This window comes from Camelus ferus, chromosome 13, assembly GCF_009834535.1.
Source record: "Camelus ferus isolate YT-003-E chromosome 13, BCGSAC_Cfer_1.0, whole genome shotgun sequence".
NCBI lineage: Eukaryota > Metazoa > Chordata > Mammalia > Artiodactyla > Camelidae > Camelus > Camelus ferus.
This window is the reverse complement of record NC_045708.1, coordinates 19,290,032-19,309,624: the sequence shown is the minus strand read 5'-3', so window position 1 is coordinate 19,309,624 and position 19,593 is coordinate 19,290,032. Positions and strand designations below refer to the sequence as shown.

Genomic DNA, 19,593 nt, shown 5'->3' with positions numbered 1-19,593 from the left:
ATCTTGGAAGCTACCTTAAGGGGCCAGCTAAATTATGGATAAACTGGAGCCAGAGACGGGTCCAGTCAGATGACTGGCGTCTAAATCTTAAATGTGCATGATTAAAATGGTTAATCAAGTCGAGATCCCTTTGGATTTTAAATTTTTGGTCATAGTGACTAGATAGTGTAAAGAAGCATTAGGAATCTGGCCTGCTTTAGGCCAACAGCTCCTGAAAGAGACCATCAGAAGGGTCTCTCGTGGCTTTGTCTACTGAGTGCTTTCTTATTTAGGGAAATAAGTATTTTATATGAATCATCTCATTTAATCCTCACAACTCTCTTAAAATAGGTATTTTGATCCCTAGGAGAAGGCTAACAGAGACTGAGTTGCCCAGTCTCACCCTAGAACAAGTGGCGAGTGGGATTCAAACCTAAATCTGTATGATACCAAAGGCCATGCTCTTTAATCACCACTATCTCTCACACTTTAATATTGGTGCAGTCATATTTATTAGCCTGCAACTGAGGCCCACCACTTTCACTGTTGTAGAAAACATGGGAGGGTTATTTGACCTGTTTTTTTTCTCTTTTAAAAAAACCAATTGCAAAATTATTGTTCACGCAGAAAGAGGCTCTGCACAGGAAGTTTTCTATGATGGAGTTATTTCTTTTCTTAATTCCCTGCTACTTGTCCTCTAGATTTTAAATAAAGCATCAGCCTGTTCAAAAGATTTTGCCTTTGGTGACATCTCCAGGCATTAAGATTTAACTGCAGCATAATATTAACTTGGAATTTACAATTATCAACTCTTAGGCAAGTAGGAGAATGACCTCTTCCTTTGGTCTTCAAAAGCACAGTAAACGTACCCAGCAAGGATGTTAACGGATCAGATCACTTATCAAATGACTAGTTAATATCCTCCTTCCCAGGCTTATGATTCCAAAGGTAGACTAGGATGATAGTTCTAAACTTGGTTTCAAGAAAACAAGCTATGGCTCCCTCCTTTAAGCACAAGAACTTGATTCTTTTTTGTTTATTATTATTTTTGGTGGGGGTCATTAGATTTTTATTTATTTTAATGGAGGCATTGGGAATTGAACCCAGGACCTCGTGCAAGCTAGGCATGCACTCTACCGCTGAACTATATCCTCCCAAGAACTTGATTCTTCAGAAGGAATTCAATAGTCTCAAGTGTTTTGAGTGTAATAGAAGAGCAAGGTACTTTTATCTACAGAGATGGTGCAGGCCTTTGAGGTTCCATGCCATTTTCATGAGGTGGTGTTGAAGCCATTTCTAACTATCAGTGACCTACTAACATCTTATGTCAACTTTGCCTTTCAATTCCTCAGCTTCTGTGTGTGGTCCACTATTTTATCCCTTCTAGTGCTGAATATACACCCAAGAAACCTAAAGCTATATTCTTACCCTTATAATTCTTTACTCCCTGGCCATATTCCCTGTTTGCAGCACAGCTGATATTCACACTGGCCTCTGATGTAAGGGCACCTTACACTTACCTAGGCCTTATAAATCAAAATGCTCTTTGTTTGGGCAATAGTGATGTCAGTAGAGATCAGCAAACTGGAGGACAGCAGTCTAGGACACGAACCTTTTGAAATGTTAAGATTGATGGGCTAGCCTTTGGATTTTGGTACCTCAACTAAGATTTAATTTCTTAGACTTTGAGACTTCCTTAGAATAGAACAAAGACATTAGGAGCATACTGATGTAAAAAAAAAAAAAACTGAGAACATCTTTGATATATGAGTGGTCAAATGGAGACACTGAAAAAAATTGTATGTTTGTGTATAGACAGTACAAGCAAGTGACTTCATTTAGCAGGATGGTGAATGAAAAGTTACAAGGCGCTGAGGAAAGAAAAGATGGTCATGAAAATTGAGTAGAAATTGCCACTGCTCCAGATTTTTAAAGGAAGCTTCGTGAAAGAGGTGGTGAGCAGGATAGTTTGTATCAGTGATGAATAGAGACAGTGTATAATGTCTCAAATGTATGGTTTTAAGTCTGCATGCTTGAGATCAAATTCTGGATCTGCTGCTCCTAAACTGTGTGCCCTTGGCCTCGTCACTTACTTACTATGCCTCAGTTTCCTAATCCATAAAAACAGGACAAGAAAAATACATCTCCTAGACGGTTTTGTGGGTGTAAGAAAATAAATGTAAAAAGTAAAACATTTAGTGTAGTAAATTGCTTGTAGTAAGGGCTCCAATATTACCCAACAAATGACCATTCACATGCAGAGCACTTTCTCAAGCCTTTAAATTCCTGTAGTAGTAGACTGCCATTCCTGGCCTCAGCTTCTTCAGTTGTAAAGTGATGGGACTTGTCTAGATGAGTGGTTCAGACATTAGAGATATCATAGACCAGGAAAATAAAAATACTATAGGGGTGTCAACTTTTACTTTGCAAACTAAGGAGATTTAAAAATGAAGGCTGCCATCTAACATCACCAACTTTTCATTTTTATAATCTTTAAAAAGTCAGAAGGCCCTTACCTCAGATTCAAAGTGGTACTTTAAAAAGCCAACTACATTATTGTTCTCATTTCTCCATGGACTGTAAAAACTTAGTCCTTAATCAGAGTCACATTAGAAATCCTACTATTTCAAGTTTATCTTTTAAAAATTAAGTACTATATTGTCAATCAAATTTCATTTTGGGTAAATATTAAAAATGAACTACTCAGTTGGCCTAAAAACAGGATCAAGGGTTGGAATCAAAACTTTTCAAGCTATTTCCTGGCTAAATGGAGATTCTAAAGTAGTTGTATTTCACAGTGCTGGAAAGCAATACTAAAAAATCATTTGAAACCTAGGGATACGCTAAACATGCTTAGAAAAGCAGGTCATTCCTAGCCCTAGGAAACAGAATAGAATGAAATCTGAATTGGGTTCTGGTCTGCATTTAGTGACTGAAATCAAAAGCTTCATCCCCATGACTGAGGACTGCCTCTGAACATAGAGCAAGAGGGGAATGAGTGGAGGAGGCTCGGGGTGTTTTACTTTGCACTGACTGAAGTGTAATTTCATTTTGATATTTTTGTCCAATGGTATGAGGCAGTGTTTCACCACACTTTAGCAAAACAAAACAAAACCTTCCTAGGGAGCATCAGTCTAGCAGTTAGCAAGTTCTTGTTCTGGAACATTCCCAGAGGAAGTGACCAGCGTGACATTTCTACTTTACCCTATATGACAGTATTACTGTTTTAATTCACTTGAAGAGAGAATATTCCATAAAGGAAGGAGAAAGGGGGAAAGAGAAAAGGAAAGGAACATAGAATTTTTATGTTCAGACCAAACCCCTGTGATCCTTATAGTCAGAGAATTTTATACCTATAAGAGAGCTATTGAGAAAACTTGGGGCCTGTGGGTTAAATAACTTGTCCAAACACCTACAGCAAGTTAATGACAGAACTAAGATTCTCCAGGCCTTCTATACCCAAGTCTAGTTTTTTGACCTCCAAACCAATGGTTTTCAACCATGGTTACACATGAGAATTAACTGGAGCTTTTAAAAGTCCCTATACCCAGGCTATAATCCAAACTAACTAAATTAGAATCTTGTGGCAGGGGCACCTAGGTATCAGTATTTTTTTAGTTTCTAGTGTGAAGCCATGGCTAAGAACCACTGCTCTAAACCACAGTGCCCCTAAAGGTGGACACAGCACAGATAAGAGGGATTCTGTGAACAGGTTTATTAGGACCACTTAGCAGAACCTCTTGGGCACTACTACAAATTCTAGGCCATTCAAATTCTAGGCCAAGGTCATATTTGCTACTCATTACTACTATTACCACCACCACTGGATTACACAGTAGTATAGAACAGAACTATGTGGCTTCACTTCACCCAAACTGAAATAGTTTTTTTACAATGAAGACTTTTTTCTAGCCTGGAATGTTATAAATGATGTATTCAGGTCCAGCTGTAATTCGGAACTGAAGGGGCAGCGATTGTAGAACCAAGGAATTAGCTCTGAAGCTGCTGCTTGGGCCACTGTGACACCCCAATAGCTCCTTCCTATTCTTCAAGGAAAGGACTACTGCAGCACCTATCCACTCCCAAACCAATCCTCACCTGATCTCCAGTCTTCTTGCAGGTCTCCATTTTTTCTCTGGCAGCACATTACCCAATATCTACTGCATTAGGATGTTAACTCATAAAAACTTACTACAAAAGCTTTTAAAATGTTTATTTGTATTAAGTGGGTGGAATGATGCAAGAGTGCAAAGAAACTTATGCATTTAGTCCTTGTTTCCCTGCTGTTCACATTAGTTTAGTAAAAGGAGATTAAGTAACGTTAAAAGGAGTGGAAGAAATAAATATAAATATATCCAGGGTAGCCAAATCCTCTAATTCACTGAAGGATGAACTGAAATTGCTGGCCCAATTCACGTTTATATGAGAGCGTAAAGAAATTACATTCCCTTTAACTCCTCTACACCTGTGAAAAAGGGGAGTGGACAACATTTATATTACAAGACAACAACCTTTTATTGAAACATTTTTTGTCTAAAACTATGTGTGAAGAGATTAATCTCTTATTCATAAATTAGGGTACGTCTAACATCACTATTTCAAACAAGTATTATTTACAAAAAAGAACCTCTGCTTTGCTTTATTGCCAGGTTCACAGGACTAAATTTTAAACCAACTTCAGTCTAGCTTTTAAAATCTTCCTGCCATCAAATGCCCAGCAACCTTTATTAGGGTAGGGGGCAGCCTTTGACAGCAACATTCATCATTCAGCAGGAATGTAGAACCATAACTGAGCAACAACATCAAAAAGATTAAATCATTCCAAACAATTTCTATTTGCTTCCCAAAAGCATGCTTTGTCTAATTCTCCCCTTCTATACAGGTATGTGGGAGAGGGACCCCACAGAGTAGAGTAATGTTAATTAAATTAACCTCTTCAAAAGGTAAACAAGATGGTTTAGTGTCTATATAGATGAACTGCGGTAGATGACACTAGCAGATAATAAACTTTAAAGCCAGATTAACATGTATGCTAACAACTGGCCAGCTCACATGGTTACTTCGCATTTAATCTGAATCACATGTGCAGTTTTATACTCTCTAGTTAAATACATTGCCAAAATCTTTCAAAGTAGATAGGGAACAGGCTTCCTAGAAATTCAAATTAAAATGTTAAATAATAAAAATTGCTGGCTTATTATACAGTTTCTGACAAACTCCAATGTGCTGGGTGCCAGAAAGTCATTCTATCTCAGTTGCTAGTAAAAAGGTAAATCCTGTATACACATAAAAAGACAGTTTTACAAGACTGTAGTGTCACCTGCCAAAACAAGAATATCTAGAATGGAATTTTCAATAAACACTTGGGATGAAGGCAATCAGAATACAAGAGGAAGCAAAATCCACATAAATTAATTCTTAATTTGAGAAATCAATAAAATGTATACATAAATTGATAAATACTGTCCCCACAGGTCACTAATTCCAAGGACTAGTTAGTAGTTAGTTTCTAACTAAATTGTTACAGGACGTTCTGGTGTATTCTCTCTTCTTGTGATCAGTTTGTTCTGGCAAGATTCCAATAAGCACTTGCCCTGGAAAACAGCTCAGCGGGAGAAGGCTCTGAGGCAATGACTTCATTTATTAACTAGCCACAAAGTAAGTCCCAAGATTACAATAATCACTGACAGGACAAGCACCAGGATACAGATCTTCTTCCGAGATTTCTTCTGAGGAGAGAAATATGTAAAGAAGACACTCATGAAACAAGTAAAAAAAAAATGTATAGCTAAGGCTCCAAGAGTGCTTCATAAATCTGCCTCCTGGTAATTCAGAATCAACTCGATCCATGACTACATGGAGACCATCCCAAAATCTGAAGTTACTAGGCTACGCAGCAGCACAAGTTCTAATTCCAGGCTCCCAAATCCAATTTTGCAAAGAACTATTTCTACCTATGTTGATAGGCATTATTTGCAACAAAATAAGTTATTTGTACATGTGTATTTTAATAAAGGTTTTATACCTATTATAAAATGTTTACTGTAAAAAATACAGGCAAACAGAAGAGAAAATTATCACCTACAGATAAAACTGCTGACATTTTTGTATTTCCTTCTGTATGATGTTTTGCTCACTTAATATTTTACCATAAAAATTTTGTTTTTATAAACTCTTCATAAACATCTCTTTTAATTCCCACATAACACAACACTGAGTGGATATATATAATTTACTTAATTGCTCCTTTGCTGTTGAATACTAAAGTCATCACCCAGTTTTTAAAAAGAAACACTATTATTAAACACAAATTCCTTTAAGTACATTCCCAGGTAAAATGCAGCTAACTTAGAAACATGGTAAATGACTGAATGCTATTTATTTCTAAAAACCCATACAACACCAAATTGAGGAGAATGAGAAGGACTTCATTCACAATATTTGTACACTGGGATAAAAACCCAGATAAAAGTCATAAAACCTGAGTTTCAACTGATATGTAGAAAAATATCACTTTACAGAAAGTAGAACAATTAAACCCTATTTACTCACAGAGAAATAACCCCCAAATTATAAGCCCCTATTAATTCATGGATAAACAGCAGTCAGAGTTGTTTCTGTGTCCATCCTCTGTGGCAACAGTCAACATAAAGTATCTGCAAAGTCCTACTTTGTTCCTATTACTATCCTAATTAAAATAAATTTTAGCTGTCTAGGTTATAAAATTAGCCTTATACCAGATTAGGTATCATGCTAGCTTACTGAATTAGCTTTGTCGCTAAGAGGCGTTTTTATGTCAGTTTATTCAAGGTCTGATGCCTTTTTGCAGATATCTCTGCAAAGGAAAATACTAAAAATGGAACTGGGACTGCAATTATGACTACCTGCCTCCAGCTTATTAAGCCAGAGCAAAAGGCTGCAGCTGTTCTCAATGTGTCAGTGTACTCTGACAGCCTGTAAAGTCTGCAGCACAGGGTGACTTTATTTGGTACCTGCTTTTACCTGATAGTAAGCGGCTCGCTGTAATTGATCAGTGGCTCTTTCTACATGCACCTCTGAGCTTTCCACATTGGCTTCTATGCTGTCTGCAAAAAGAGAAGGGCAGTGGATGTTTTACCACACTCAGATGTTTCAAGACTGCAAACTGAACAGAATTCTGATGCTATGGATCCTGGGTTCACCACCACCATTCCAACTATCCAGCCATGAAATCAAAACTTAACTAACCCCATAAGAGAATAGCCCTATTCTTTGGAAACAAACACTGAAGTGTTTACGGGTAGAGGGTTACAAAGTATGCAACTCACCCATAAGTGGTTCAGAAAAAATCAGGTATATACATAGAGAGAGAGAAAGAGTGAGCACAAATAAAAAACAAATGTGGTAGAATGTTAACAGGGGTAAATCAGGGTAAAGGTTACTAAGGAATTCCTTATTATTTTCATTGTTGCAACTTTTTATAAACTTGAAATTATTTCCAAATAAAAAGCTTTAAAAAAAGACTTACTAATCCCATAATTGTGCCAGTTTCTGGAGATAAAATCCAGAAAGCTGACAGCTATTTCCCTAAACAGCCAAAGACTTGCCAAGAGGCTAGCAACTGAATGGAGCTGACTATTCATGGAAACCTCATTTTTTCAGATTCTTTTCCATTAGTTTCCAAACTATTCCAGTAATAGTTTATTACAAGATATTGAATATAGTTCCCTGTCTCTACAGTAGATCCTTGTTTATTTGTTTTACATACAGTAGTTTGTATCTGCTAATCCCAAACTCCTAATTTATCACCCCCAACCCTTTCCTCTTTGGTAACCAAAAGTTTGTTTTCTATGTCTGTGAGTCTCTTTCTGTTTTGTAAATAAGTTCATTCGTATCATTTTTTAGATTCCACATAAAAGTGATATCATATGATATTTGTCTTTCTCTATCGGACTTACTTTACTTAGTATGATAATCTGATAATCTCTGGGTCCATCCATGTTGCTGCTAATGGCATTATTTCATTCTTTTTTAATGGCTGAGTAGTAGTCCATTGTGTGTGTGTGTGTGTACCATATCTTCTTTATCCATTTGTCTGTCGATGGACATTTAGGTTGCTTCCATGTCTTGGCTATTGTAAATAGTGCTGCTATGAACATGGGGGTGCATATATCTTTTTGAATTAGAATTTTCTCCAGATATATGCCCAGGAGTGGGATTGCTGGATCATGTGGTAACTCTGTTTTTAGTTTTTTAAGGAATCTCCATACTGTTTTCCATAGTGGCTGCACCAATTTACATTCCCACCAACAGTGTAGGAGGGTTCCCTTTTATCATGGAAGCCTCATTTAAACTCCACATTTGAGAACACAGAAAAATTGCTAAGAAAATGAATTTAATAATTTAAAAATGGTATTCCTAAATTCCTAAGACACATCTTCCTAACTTCTTTGCCCACAAATACTATCAACTCACCTTTATGTTCAACAATACATACCAATTAGATCACCTTGATCATGGATCATCATGGCCAAATCTTTAAATATCTGATTGACATCCAAAATGTCAGCCTAAGGAACACACAAAAAAACAATTAACAGTAAGCAACATGTTAGAAGATTAATTTCCTCTATTTATCTGAAGTTTTGGCTACTAACATAACACATGTGTTTTAAAAACTTAAAAATCATGCTTTCTCTGCAAATAGGAAGTGAAAATAAAGATAATTATTAACATTTACTAAATGACTACTATGTACCAAGTACTATCCCAGATAAGTAATTAAAAGCACAGGCTCTTAGAGCCTGGCTGTCACCTACAAAGGACTGTTAATCCTCCAGTCTTGTACAACCTTAAATTAAGAACTTCTTTGGACCTCCCCTCTAAAATGTGGACAATGAGAGTATCCAGAGCATAGGGTTTTCAGAAGTACTAAATAAATTAATATGTTCAAAGTTCTTAGAACTGTGCAATAAATTCTTCATGATAGCTATTACTTAACTGGTCCTCATGACAACCCACTGAGACATGCATTATCCCCAATCTACAGAAGAGAAAACCAAGGCTCAAAGAGGTTTAATGATTTGTTTCAAGGTCTCACAGCTAGCAAGTGGCAAAACTGAACATTAAAAGTTCATAGTGTTTTCATTATGTTACATTTCATTATGCCTCCTTGACACTTGAATGAATCATTCAGTAACTCTATGAAATAAGTATCTCTGAGGATAATGAGGCTCAGAGAGGTTCTGTAACTTGTCACACAGCTGATCAGTGAGGAAACTAAGCACTGCAGCCAGGATTATACCCCCAAAGGCCATGTTCTTTCAAATGCAATGCACTGCCTTTCAGAGTACAATAAAAAATGATGCCTTCAAAGCAGTGACTTCCTAGTCATAACTTGGCAAGAATGATTCTTGCCAGCACCTCAATTACTCACTAGGAGTCTACTTAGTTGGGACAATCTGCTAGTTGCTTGTGAATATAAAAGGGCTTGATAGCTAACTGAGGGGTAGAGGGATCAGTACACAATAAGATAAATAAGAAGAAAGGGGGTTATACGGAAAATGACTAATAAATGTTGAGCAGAGGAGGAAGACTATGGCAGAGGAGACGACTTGAGTTGTGCTTCAAGCAAAAGAGAAGTCATATAAAAAGAAAGGTTAACTGGGTTAAAGAGCAAACAGCCCCGCTTGGCTATAACACAGGTGTCATATTGTGATTCATAATAAGAAATATACATTTGGCCTTTGTCCCATTCCTAGTACAGAGCTCCTAAAACCCTTGAAATTTTCTAAGTGATAAAAGAGATAAAGATGTCTTTTGTTATTCATAACAAGCTACATTCAACCACTTCTGGGTTTGTGTTAATGACTTGATTTTTGGAAAACCCCTAAGGATAGGGGCTGGTTGCCAGGGAAACCAACCATATGATTACACATTTGGAACTTTCAGCTCCAACCCTAACCTCTGGGGAGGAGAGAAGCTAAACCAGTCACAGATAGCCAATGATTTAATCAATCATGCTCATGTAACAGAGGTTCCATAAAAACCCTAAATGACAGGTTCAGAGAGCTTGGTTGGAGAGGGCATGGGAGCTCTGCACACTTTCCCACATACCTTGCCCTATGCATCTCTTTCATCTGGCTGTTCCTGGGTTGTATCCTTTTATAATAAACTGGTAATCTAGTGAGTAAACTATTTTCCTTTCTGTGAGCCACTCTAGCAAATTAATCAAACCCAAGGAGGGGGTCATGAGAACCTCCAATTTATAGCCTGTTAGTCAGTCAGAAGCAGAGGTGACTACCTGCGACTGGCATCTGAAGTGGTGGGGAGGGGGCCAGTCTAGAGGGATTGAAACTTATCCCGTGGAATCTCATGATAACTAACTCCAGGGAGACAGTGTGAGAACTGAGCTAAATTGTGGGATATCCAGATGGTGTGGCAGAACTCCTCGATGTGGAAAAAACCCACACATTTGGCGGCTAGACGTGTCAGAAGTGTAGTGTGAGAGTAGAAGAGACACACAGGAGTGTGTTGTTTTGCCTATAGAACAGGGTTGGTTTGTTAGATGTAGGAAATGATTGGATATGAAAATCCTGTCCTGGCCAAGGAACCTGGCCTTCTGTTAAATGTGAACACCCATTACTTTCCTGACATCCACTACCTCACAGTCTTCTCCTTAGCTCCATATGTCTCACTCCACTCCCTGCTATAACAGTATTTCTGATGTTAAAGGACCAAGTAGATGATTAGTAGCAATAGGTGAAAAAGAGAAAAGACATGACATCTTTGAAGGCAATAAAATAATCAAACTTGAGAATGAACTGTCCCATCTAAAAACAGACACTGGTGGGCTCTAGGGCAGCAGATCTCATGCTTGACTGCACATTATAATCACCTGGGAAATTTGTTTTAAAAAAAAATGCCCATGCCCAGGGCCTCTTGTGGACATCTGCCCATTTTTAACTGAGAAAAATAGAAAAATTACATAGTCCAAACTAATCATTGGTGGGTGGAGGAGGAGAGCTGGGGCATTAAAAAGAAAATCTCCAAGTGATTCTAAAGTTCATTCAGGATTCAGATGAAGGTCAAGGAGAAGCCCAAAGCTTCTCCTCTCTACAACCCTCCTCTCCCCACTGCCCCCAGGGATGACAGTCTTCTGTCTCCATGGAGGAGAACAGTTCTCAGGTTTAAGGATATTTTACTGGTCACGGTGCAATATTAAATTTGGAAGCTCAGGTAGGAAAGGGCTCGAGACCTCTCCCTCAACCCCCACCTTAAAAACTGTTCCTATTTCTCTGACCCACTGAAGTGATATCCACAGCTTGGGAGCAGACTTTGGGGTGCACATGAATGGAGAAAATCTTTTGGCCTGCCTTTATTCTGGGCTATTCAGACTAAGCAAAGGGCACTCCATAGAGCCCTACCTAACCTAGAGGTTTGGAGACAAAGTCTTAATGAGCAACAAAGTATTTGTTTGCTTTGCACTGTTCTCTATGCATATTCTCATGGAGACCACATAAGATTTGGCAATTGAGGAAAGGATTCAGGTATTCTCAGGCACCGTGGCCAATACCATCACAAGAGTAGCTAAAATTTACTACGATTACATTGAGACATAATATGCAAATCACACAAGTCATTTCATCCTTTTTCATAATCACTGAGAGAAAAACCAGGTGGATTAGAGAGTGTGGATACACTGAGTCTAACAAAAAAAAACATGACCTGGCTCTCACCTCCAGCTGCCGAATTGCCGTTTCCCTCTCTTTAATAAGTTCCAGATCCTGTTCCATGATGGCCACCTCATCCTCCTGGCTCTGCATCTGGTTCCACTCCTCATGGCTGCAGGGAGACAAGCACATTAATTGATTCCTCCTCTCTAAGGTGCATCTAGGACACATCTGCAACATCTCTACTGCCAGCAGAGCTCATCCAAAGACATTACCAGAGCTCCAACTCTTCTGGTATCAATACACGTTCCTGAGACCCACATTTCCATACCCAGAGGCAAAGAGCTGGTAACACCAAGAAAACAAAGTCTCAGCTTTCATGGGCAAAACTGAGAGGAAGCAGAATTATGAGAGCTGGGACTCCATCCTGTTTCCATTCGGGGCACACTCTGCAATCCTACAAGGACTTGCTAGACTAGAAGCGGGCAGAGATTTGAAGTCAGCAGAGTATACAGGCACATTCTCTTCCAGGGCCCTCTCAAAGTGTAAGCTGTGTTGGTATCTTGGGTACCAAATAGGTGGAGAGAGCAAGCTAAGTGACCTGTCAGTGCTTCGCCAATTAGTCCAACAGAATGACATCTCCTGGTTTTTAGGAACCTCCTTGAGGTTATACTTCAGGTCAAATGTCTCTTAACAGAAAACCAAAGTAAAAAGCTAATGAAATGTTATAACTCTTCTTTTCAGATACCATATGTAGAAGAAAAGGCACATGATAAAATACTTTGAAAATCCAGTATTAAGCATTTTTCCAACAGTATACATAAATCACACACCATCTCCACAATATTTAAAGAACTTCCTCCATATGCTGGAGATACAAAAATGAGTAAGTACCCCTGGCCTTTGAGGTGCTCATAGTATAGTAGGGGGAGATATATACATATCTATAGTGAAACATTTTACATTCTGAATTAATACCATCAATACATTTCTGTGGAATTAGTTAATTCAGTTTGGAGAAGTTAAGAAGGTAGATGGAGTTCAGCTACAAATTGTTTGCTTTTTCTTCTAATACTCCTAGAAGGATAGGTTGCCTGCACTTTAGAGATGAGTAAATAGAGACCCAAGAAGTTTGAAGAACTTAAATCTGAATTACAAGAAAAGTTATTTAGGCCTCCTAATCTGTAGATTAGAGGATTTATACTTATTCCTACTGAGCCAAACTCTCTCTCCAATACATAGACATCAGAGATTTCTTGAAAGTGTCTTATTCACCTTGAAATTATTCCTTTCACAATTCAAAGATCTTAGAAAAGCCCACAGTTTTGACTTTTTTATTTGGTGGATTATGAGTTACCTACCCCATGGCTGCCTTTATTTTTCCTCCCCCCCCTTTTTTAAATTGATTTTTAAAATTAAAAGTAAGTATAAAGTATAAAATCCCATCTCAACCATCCACCTCAGAATAACTCCTTTACCTGTCAAATGAGACCAGCTGTTCCTCTCGTTGCCTCTCCTCCGCCTGGAAAGCAGATGGCATTATTGCTGCTGTTATCCAGAAACATGAGACAGACACACACACACACACACACACACACACACACACACACACACACACACACACACACACACACACGCTTCCTTTAGCTACAGCATAAAGAGGCAACATCCCTTGGCTCCAACAAGATCTGTAAGATGACACAGGGCTCTGGCAATGTCTCGACTAGGAAACGGGTGTAAAGTAGTTGAAAGCAAATCTGCATTCCAATTTGGGTTCAGAACAGAAACCATACTAAATAGGGTGGAGAGAACATGGGTAGGAGATAGGAATAAAAATAATAATGATAATCTATTTTAAAATTTGGAGGGAGGTGGATTAAAGGAAAGAGTTGAAAACCTGCAAGGAAACAAATTTTCAGAATGTGTGAAGATTTTTTTAAAATGGACATTTAAAGCATTATTAGGTACTGAAGTGGCAAACTAACTTCAAAAATCAGTCTAATGTATGCATTACTTTTGTAATTTAACAACAAACTAAGAAAAAGTGTTAAAGGAGCAATCTTTTCCTATTTTTGAAAAGCCTTCCCTTTTTATAATAGCAATAGTTAAAAAGACAAGCAAAATAAAGAAAAATTAAAAATTCTACCCACCCAGAGGAACATTGTGGGTTTTTAAAAATTTTTACCCTTTCCCCAGATCAAGAAACAAAACACTGCTCATGTCCTAAAGTCTACCTATGTGTCCTTCTCCAGTTACAATTGTAGCCTCCCTCTCCTTTAAAGTAATCATTATCCTGACTTTGTGATAGTCATTTTTTGGGTATTTTTAAAATAGTGATATGTATGCTTATTTAATATAATTTTTCCCAAATTTGAACTTTACATGAATGGAATTTTTTATTGAAGTATAGTTGATTTATGTTGTGTTGGCTTCTGGTGTACAGCATATTGATTCAGTTATATATATATTCTTTTTCATATTCTTTATCATTATAGGTTATTACAAGATATTGAATACAGTTCCCTGTGCTAAACAGTAGGTCCTTGTTGTTTATCTATTTTATATATAGCAGTTAGTATCTGCAAATCCCAAACTCCTAATTTATCCCTCCTCACCCCCACCCCCCTGTAACCATAAGGATGGAATTATACTATTTGTGTTCTTCCATGCTTTGATGGGATCACATTAGATTATGCCAGATCCATTCCTGATGCTGAATGTAACTGGCTTATTTTCTCTGTTGTACATCATAGTAGCACAATGTACTTATCTATTCTGTTAATTGACATATGGATGTTTCCAATTTTGTGCTACTACATATAATGCTTCTATGAACATGCTTGTACATATATCTTGGTACAAACATACGTGTTCTCTAGGGTAGAACTGCTGAGTCATAAGGTGTGCATGTGTTCTGAAGTTACAGCCAAATGTTTTCCTGCTGTTGTTCCAATTCATACTACCACTGGCCAGGTAGGAAAGTTCCTGTTGCATCATATCCATAGCAACAACCCTCAGTGTTCACAGAATTTAAAAATTTTGCCCATCCTTTGGACATGGAATAGTTTCTCATTTTTTTTTTAAATGTTAGCTTTACTGAATGATTTGGGAAAGGAATAGCATTCTATCTAGTGTGTAGAGGGGAGTTCCAAAGGGCTAAGGGAAGGGAAAGGTTTTCAGACTTTTTATTTAATTAATTACCTTTTTAAATAGAGGTACTGAGGATCGAACCCAGGACCTTGCGCATGCTAAGCAGGCACTCTACCACTGAGCTATACCCTTCCCTCTGTCACTGTGGTTTTAATCTGCAGTTCCATGACTACTAAAAAAGTTGAGTACCGTTCTATTTGTTTGACCATTATTCAAAATAATACTAAGATGTTATTTGCCTTTTTCCCTGTGTTGAAAAAAACAAAAGTGGATAAAACTACTACTGACACTTTAACACAAATCAAGGCAGTGACACCAAACTGCACTAGGATTCTTGTATTCTTTATCACCAAACATGGAGGTGGGGGGAAGCCAGTTTGTCCTTAATGAAGCCATTAAAATTATTAACTAATTAAATCTCAATACATATCTTTTTAATATTCTGTGTGATGAAATGGAAAGTATAAATAAAGCACTTCTATTGCAAACAGAAATACAATGTTTGTCTCCAGGAAAAGCACATGTGCAATTGAGTTGCTGTGTGAACTAGCTACTTTTTATAGGGAACAGCATTTTTACTTATTCAATATGGTTTAACTTACACATAAAACTTTTATAAACTTCTAAAAGTATATAAAGGTTTAATAAAATTTGTTTATATACACACGTTATATACATATATATACACACACAAACTTTTATATACATGTGTCATACATAAAAGAATAACAATCTATGGTTACTCAGATGGATATTTGAAAGACAAGTTCTTGAAAATAAACAATGTGAGTCTGTCACCTCAAGGAAAAAAATAAAGGACAGTGTTTGTTGCTAGTGATAAAAATCTAGGTTTCAAATTAAAAAAAAAAAAGAATTCTGGAAAACTTGTACCTATCGCTTGTGAACTTGAGAGTTTCCCAATATTTAAAGACTTCTGTGAACAAGCTGAAGATAATATTTGATTTTTTCATATTATAGAATGAAATATATCAAAATTGAAAAGACTTGCATAACTAAGGGAACCAATATTTTCCATATGATAAATACATGATGTTATAAAAATCATGCACGGATAAAAGATCCAATCAAAGCATAAGACAGACCAACAGATTTTAATGTATTAGAGTATGAAAAATTCATTAGTATGGTTTTAGATTTTACAATACAACTAACTTTTGTCAAGTTTTGATGTAGTATCAAAAAAGAATATCAACAATGATCTGAAGAGGTTAATTAAAATACTTCTTCCTTTTCCAATTTCACATCTCTGTGAGGCTGGATTTTCTTCAGATACCTCAACTAAAAAACAACCTATCACAACAGACTGAATACAGGAGGTATGAAAATCTAGCTTCCCTCTGTCAAGCCAGATATTAAAAAGATCTGCAAAAATGGAAACAATGCCATTCTTCTTACTAAATTTTTTAATTGTTTTGGAAGATAGTTTTAATTAAAATCTCATTTATAAATTTATGTTATTATGTAATAGTTTCATTATTATTTGTAAAAACTAATAAGTGGTTTTTTAATTTCTCAGTTTTAATTTCTAATACAATATATATCAGTAGGTATCACTGACACAAACAAAAGCTCTTTGAGGTGCTTAATAATTTTTGAGAGTGTAACAGGGTCCTGAGATCAAAGAGTTTGAGAAACGACTGTTCTATTGGGTTGTGTCTTTTTCAGATTGATTCCTGAGAATTCTTTATATATTCTGGATACCAGTCCTTTGTCAGTTGTACATATACCAATATGTTCTCCCTGTTTGTGATTTGTCTTTTCACATATTTACCACTTTCTTCATTCCTTTGTGCTTTTCAGATGTACTATCCAGGATCTGCTTCCTTCTGCCTGAAGTATAGTCTTTAGAATGTTAAGTAAGGTGTGCTGATGGCACTCTCTTTTGACTGAAAGTGTCTTTAATTAGCTCTCTTTCTGGATATCATTTTCACCGGGTTTAGAATCCTAGGCAGGCAATTATCATCCTTCATAACATTAAAGGCAACACCAACTGGCTTCAACTGCTGATGTTGAGAAGTCAGCTGTCACTCTACGGCATCTTTGAAGGTATTCTATTGTTTCCCTGGCTATTTTTATGATTTTCTCTATGTCTTTGGTGTTTTGATGTATCTCTGTGATATACCTAGAGTAAGAGTTTTTTTATTTATCCTTCTTGGGATTTATTGGGCTTCTTGAAACTGTAGATTAGTGTCCTTCATCAGTTCTGAACTATTACCAGCCATTATCTCTTCACATATTACCTCTGAGGTATGTCTGCTCTATTCTCATTCCCCAATTCCAATTAAAACTATTTTATGTAAGGAGAGTATAGCTTAGTGGTAGAATGCATGCTGAGCATAAGGTCCTGGGTTCAATCCCCAGTATGGAAGAAAGGAAGGAAGGAAAAAACCTAATTACCTACCCACTACAAAAAAAAAACAAAAAACAAAACCAAGAACACAAACAAACAAAAAAACTACTTGAAATCCTTTCACTTCATTCTCCATTTCTCATAACTTTTCTTCCCTGTTTAACTTCTTAAACCCCTGTCCTACATGCTGGATAATATCTCCTGACCTGTTTTCTAGTTAAACCACACATTCATGAAGTTTTTAATTTACTATTATATTTTTCAATTCTAAAAAATTTTTGACTCTCTCCAAAGCTTTTTGTATTTCCTGCTTTCACAAATCTGTCCAAGATTTTCTATTTCTTTAAATACAATAACTAAGTTGTCTTATAATTCTAATATATGAAGTCTTTGTAGGTCTATTTCACCTCATTGTAGTTTCTACTAGTTCTTATTCAGGGTTATTTATTTATGTACCCTGGGCTGCTCCCTACACTTCAAAAATTATTTGAAGGTATTCTTTTAGGGCTGGGATAAAGGTATCTAAACAGAGAGGATTCTTCTTTGCTTCTGCCTGGCACCTAGGTACTCTATTAGTCCAAGGCTACTAGAAGCTCAAGGCTTTTGGACCATTCAGGTAGTTGAATTTGGGCAGTAAATCTGCCTGAAGGTTACTCTGTGGTACAACTTATTGTCTGGGTTTCCCCGCCCTCCTGCCATACTCAGTGTTAATGCAATCTTTTTTGCAGTCTGCTAGGGGAAAGAAGGGCTTACTTTTAGTTTTTTAGGGCCCAGTTTAACTTTAGGAGCATATTCTTTTAGATTATCCACCTTGCATGGACCCTGGGCTTTGACTTTTGTCCCCAGTCATGCCATGACGACATCAAAACTGAATTCAAGTTTGCCCTCAGTAAATGCATTCAATGCAAAAGTAGTTCCAGTGTTCTGCCTGTCCCTATGGGAATCACACCTTCTCTTAGACTTTGACCTTAATATTTTCATGGCTCTTTGATACTTTTGAAAAACTGGTTTGTTAAAATCTAGTATTTGTTAATTCTTTTCAAAGAGAAGGCTAGTTCAAATAACTTAGCCTGCTATATCCTAACATACAGGTTTATTCTTTTTTCAAGTTTTTAACATAAGATCAATATAATAATAAGAAAGAAAAAAAGAAAAATTACACACAATTCTGTTAATCTTCATGCATATTCCTGTCTAGTCTTTGACCATATGCACACTTTTTTTTTAAAGTTGTACCAATCTGACATTTTCACAGCAGCTAATATCTATGTTTATTATTTGGGGCAAAAGGTCCCCACCTCCCCCCCCCAAAAAAAAACTTAGGAAAGAACATCCTGAGATCTGCAGAGGCCTTTTTTTGGGAATAAACTTACAGAAAGACGAGATCCAGCTCTTGCTCTGGCAATACTCTCCTTTTCCTTTTCAGATACCCTTCTCTGCACAGCCTGGAAATTGTTTAAGGCCACGGAGAAGTCATTCATGAGACGTTCCTTCTGAAGTTTCTGCTGGCGCTAAGGAAATTAAACAAGAACTTGAAATTTCGTATTAACCAGAATCATTTGGTTTTAATTCCCATTAAAAGCAAAATGATACACTCTAAGGATTCCCAACTAGGGAAATTATTATGAAATAGGCTCTTCCTTAAATTAATAAATTTGTTCTTTGCTAACTCAAATCCCTGGATAATACTATAAGATTAAGTCAGAATTTTCCCTTGTAAGGTAATCTCAGAGAGAATTGCAGTCAGAATTTTAGTTCCCTGGAGAATCTAAAAACAAAATAAATACTTATGGACTCAGACTAGACCCAAACAGAGAGATTTTTTTTTTTTGCTAAAAAATCTATACTGAGTTCACATCTTACCTGAAAACCATAGGATCATTTTCTTTCACATTGGAGTGAGGTTTAAAATCTTTGAGAACCTGAAAACTACTTTGTAGAGTTACAGGCTATCTTTACTAAGCTTACTGGTACTACATCTCAAAAAACACATACTGAGAGTGTGCTGAGAACACAGAAGTTAAAACTTACGACCTCAAACAGCTTACAATCTATCTTTAGATAAAGAATTTAGATATACAAGCCACAAATCAATACAAATAATTGCTATATTCAATTACTATAGAAGTGCAGGGGGCAAGTACAATCAGTAAGAACCCAAGTACTCAAAAAGCCTCAAGAGGAAGTAGACACTGAAGGAAAAATAAGGTGTGAATAAGCAGAGGATCTAGAAAAAGATAGTCTGGCTGGAACCAAAGGCTTCTTCATGAGAATAGCTAAAAGATAAAATTGGAAAAGCAGGGAAGGGGCTGGCCACAGCAGGTTTGAAATGTCAAGCTAATGAGTTTGGGATTCAACCTCCAAAGAACAAAGAACACCAAAGATTTCTGTGTAAGGAACATGACAGATACAAAATGATAACTTAGAAAAATTAGTCTGTGA

The 19,593-nt window shown here is 36.8% G+C and overlaps 1 protein-coding gene across 1 annotated transcript in view; it reads right to left on the bottom strand.

Moving 5' to 3' along the window:
* Nucleotides 1–4,177: 4,177 nt before the first annotated feature.
* Nucleotides 4,178–19,593, bottom strand: part of STX12 (syntaxin 12) — a 32,312-nt gene continuing 16,896 nt past the window's right edge. The window contains exons 4-9 of the mRNA XM_032495632.1: nt 18,525–18,662; nt 13,109–13,152; nt 11,697–11,802; nt 8,456–8,528; nt 6,982–7,064; nt 4,178–5,708 (exon numbers count right to left, since the gene is read on the bottom strand). Of these exons, the coding sequence (XP_032351523.1) occupies nt 5,616–5,708; nt 6,982–7,064; nt 8,456–8,528; nt 11,697–11,802; nt 13,109–13,152; nt 18,525–18,662 (537 nt within the window). The 3' untranslated portion in view covers nt 4,178–5,615. The remainder of the gene's footprint in view (nt 5,709–6,981; nt 7,065–8,455; nt 8,529–11,696; nt 11,803–13,108; nt 13,153–18,524; nt 18,663–19,593) is intronic.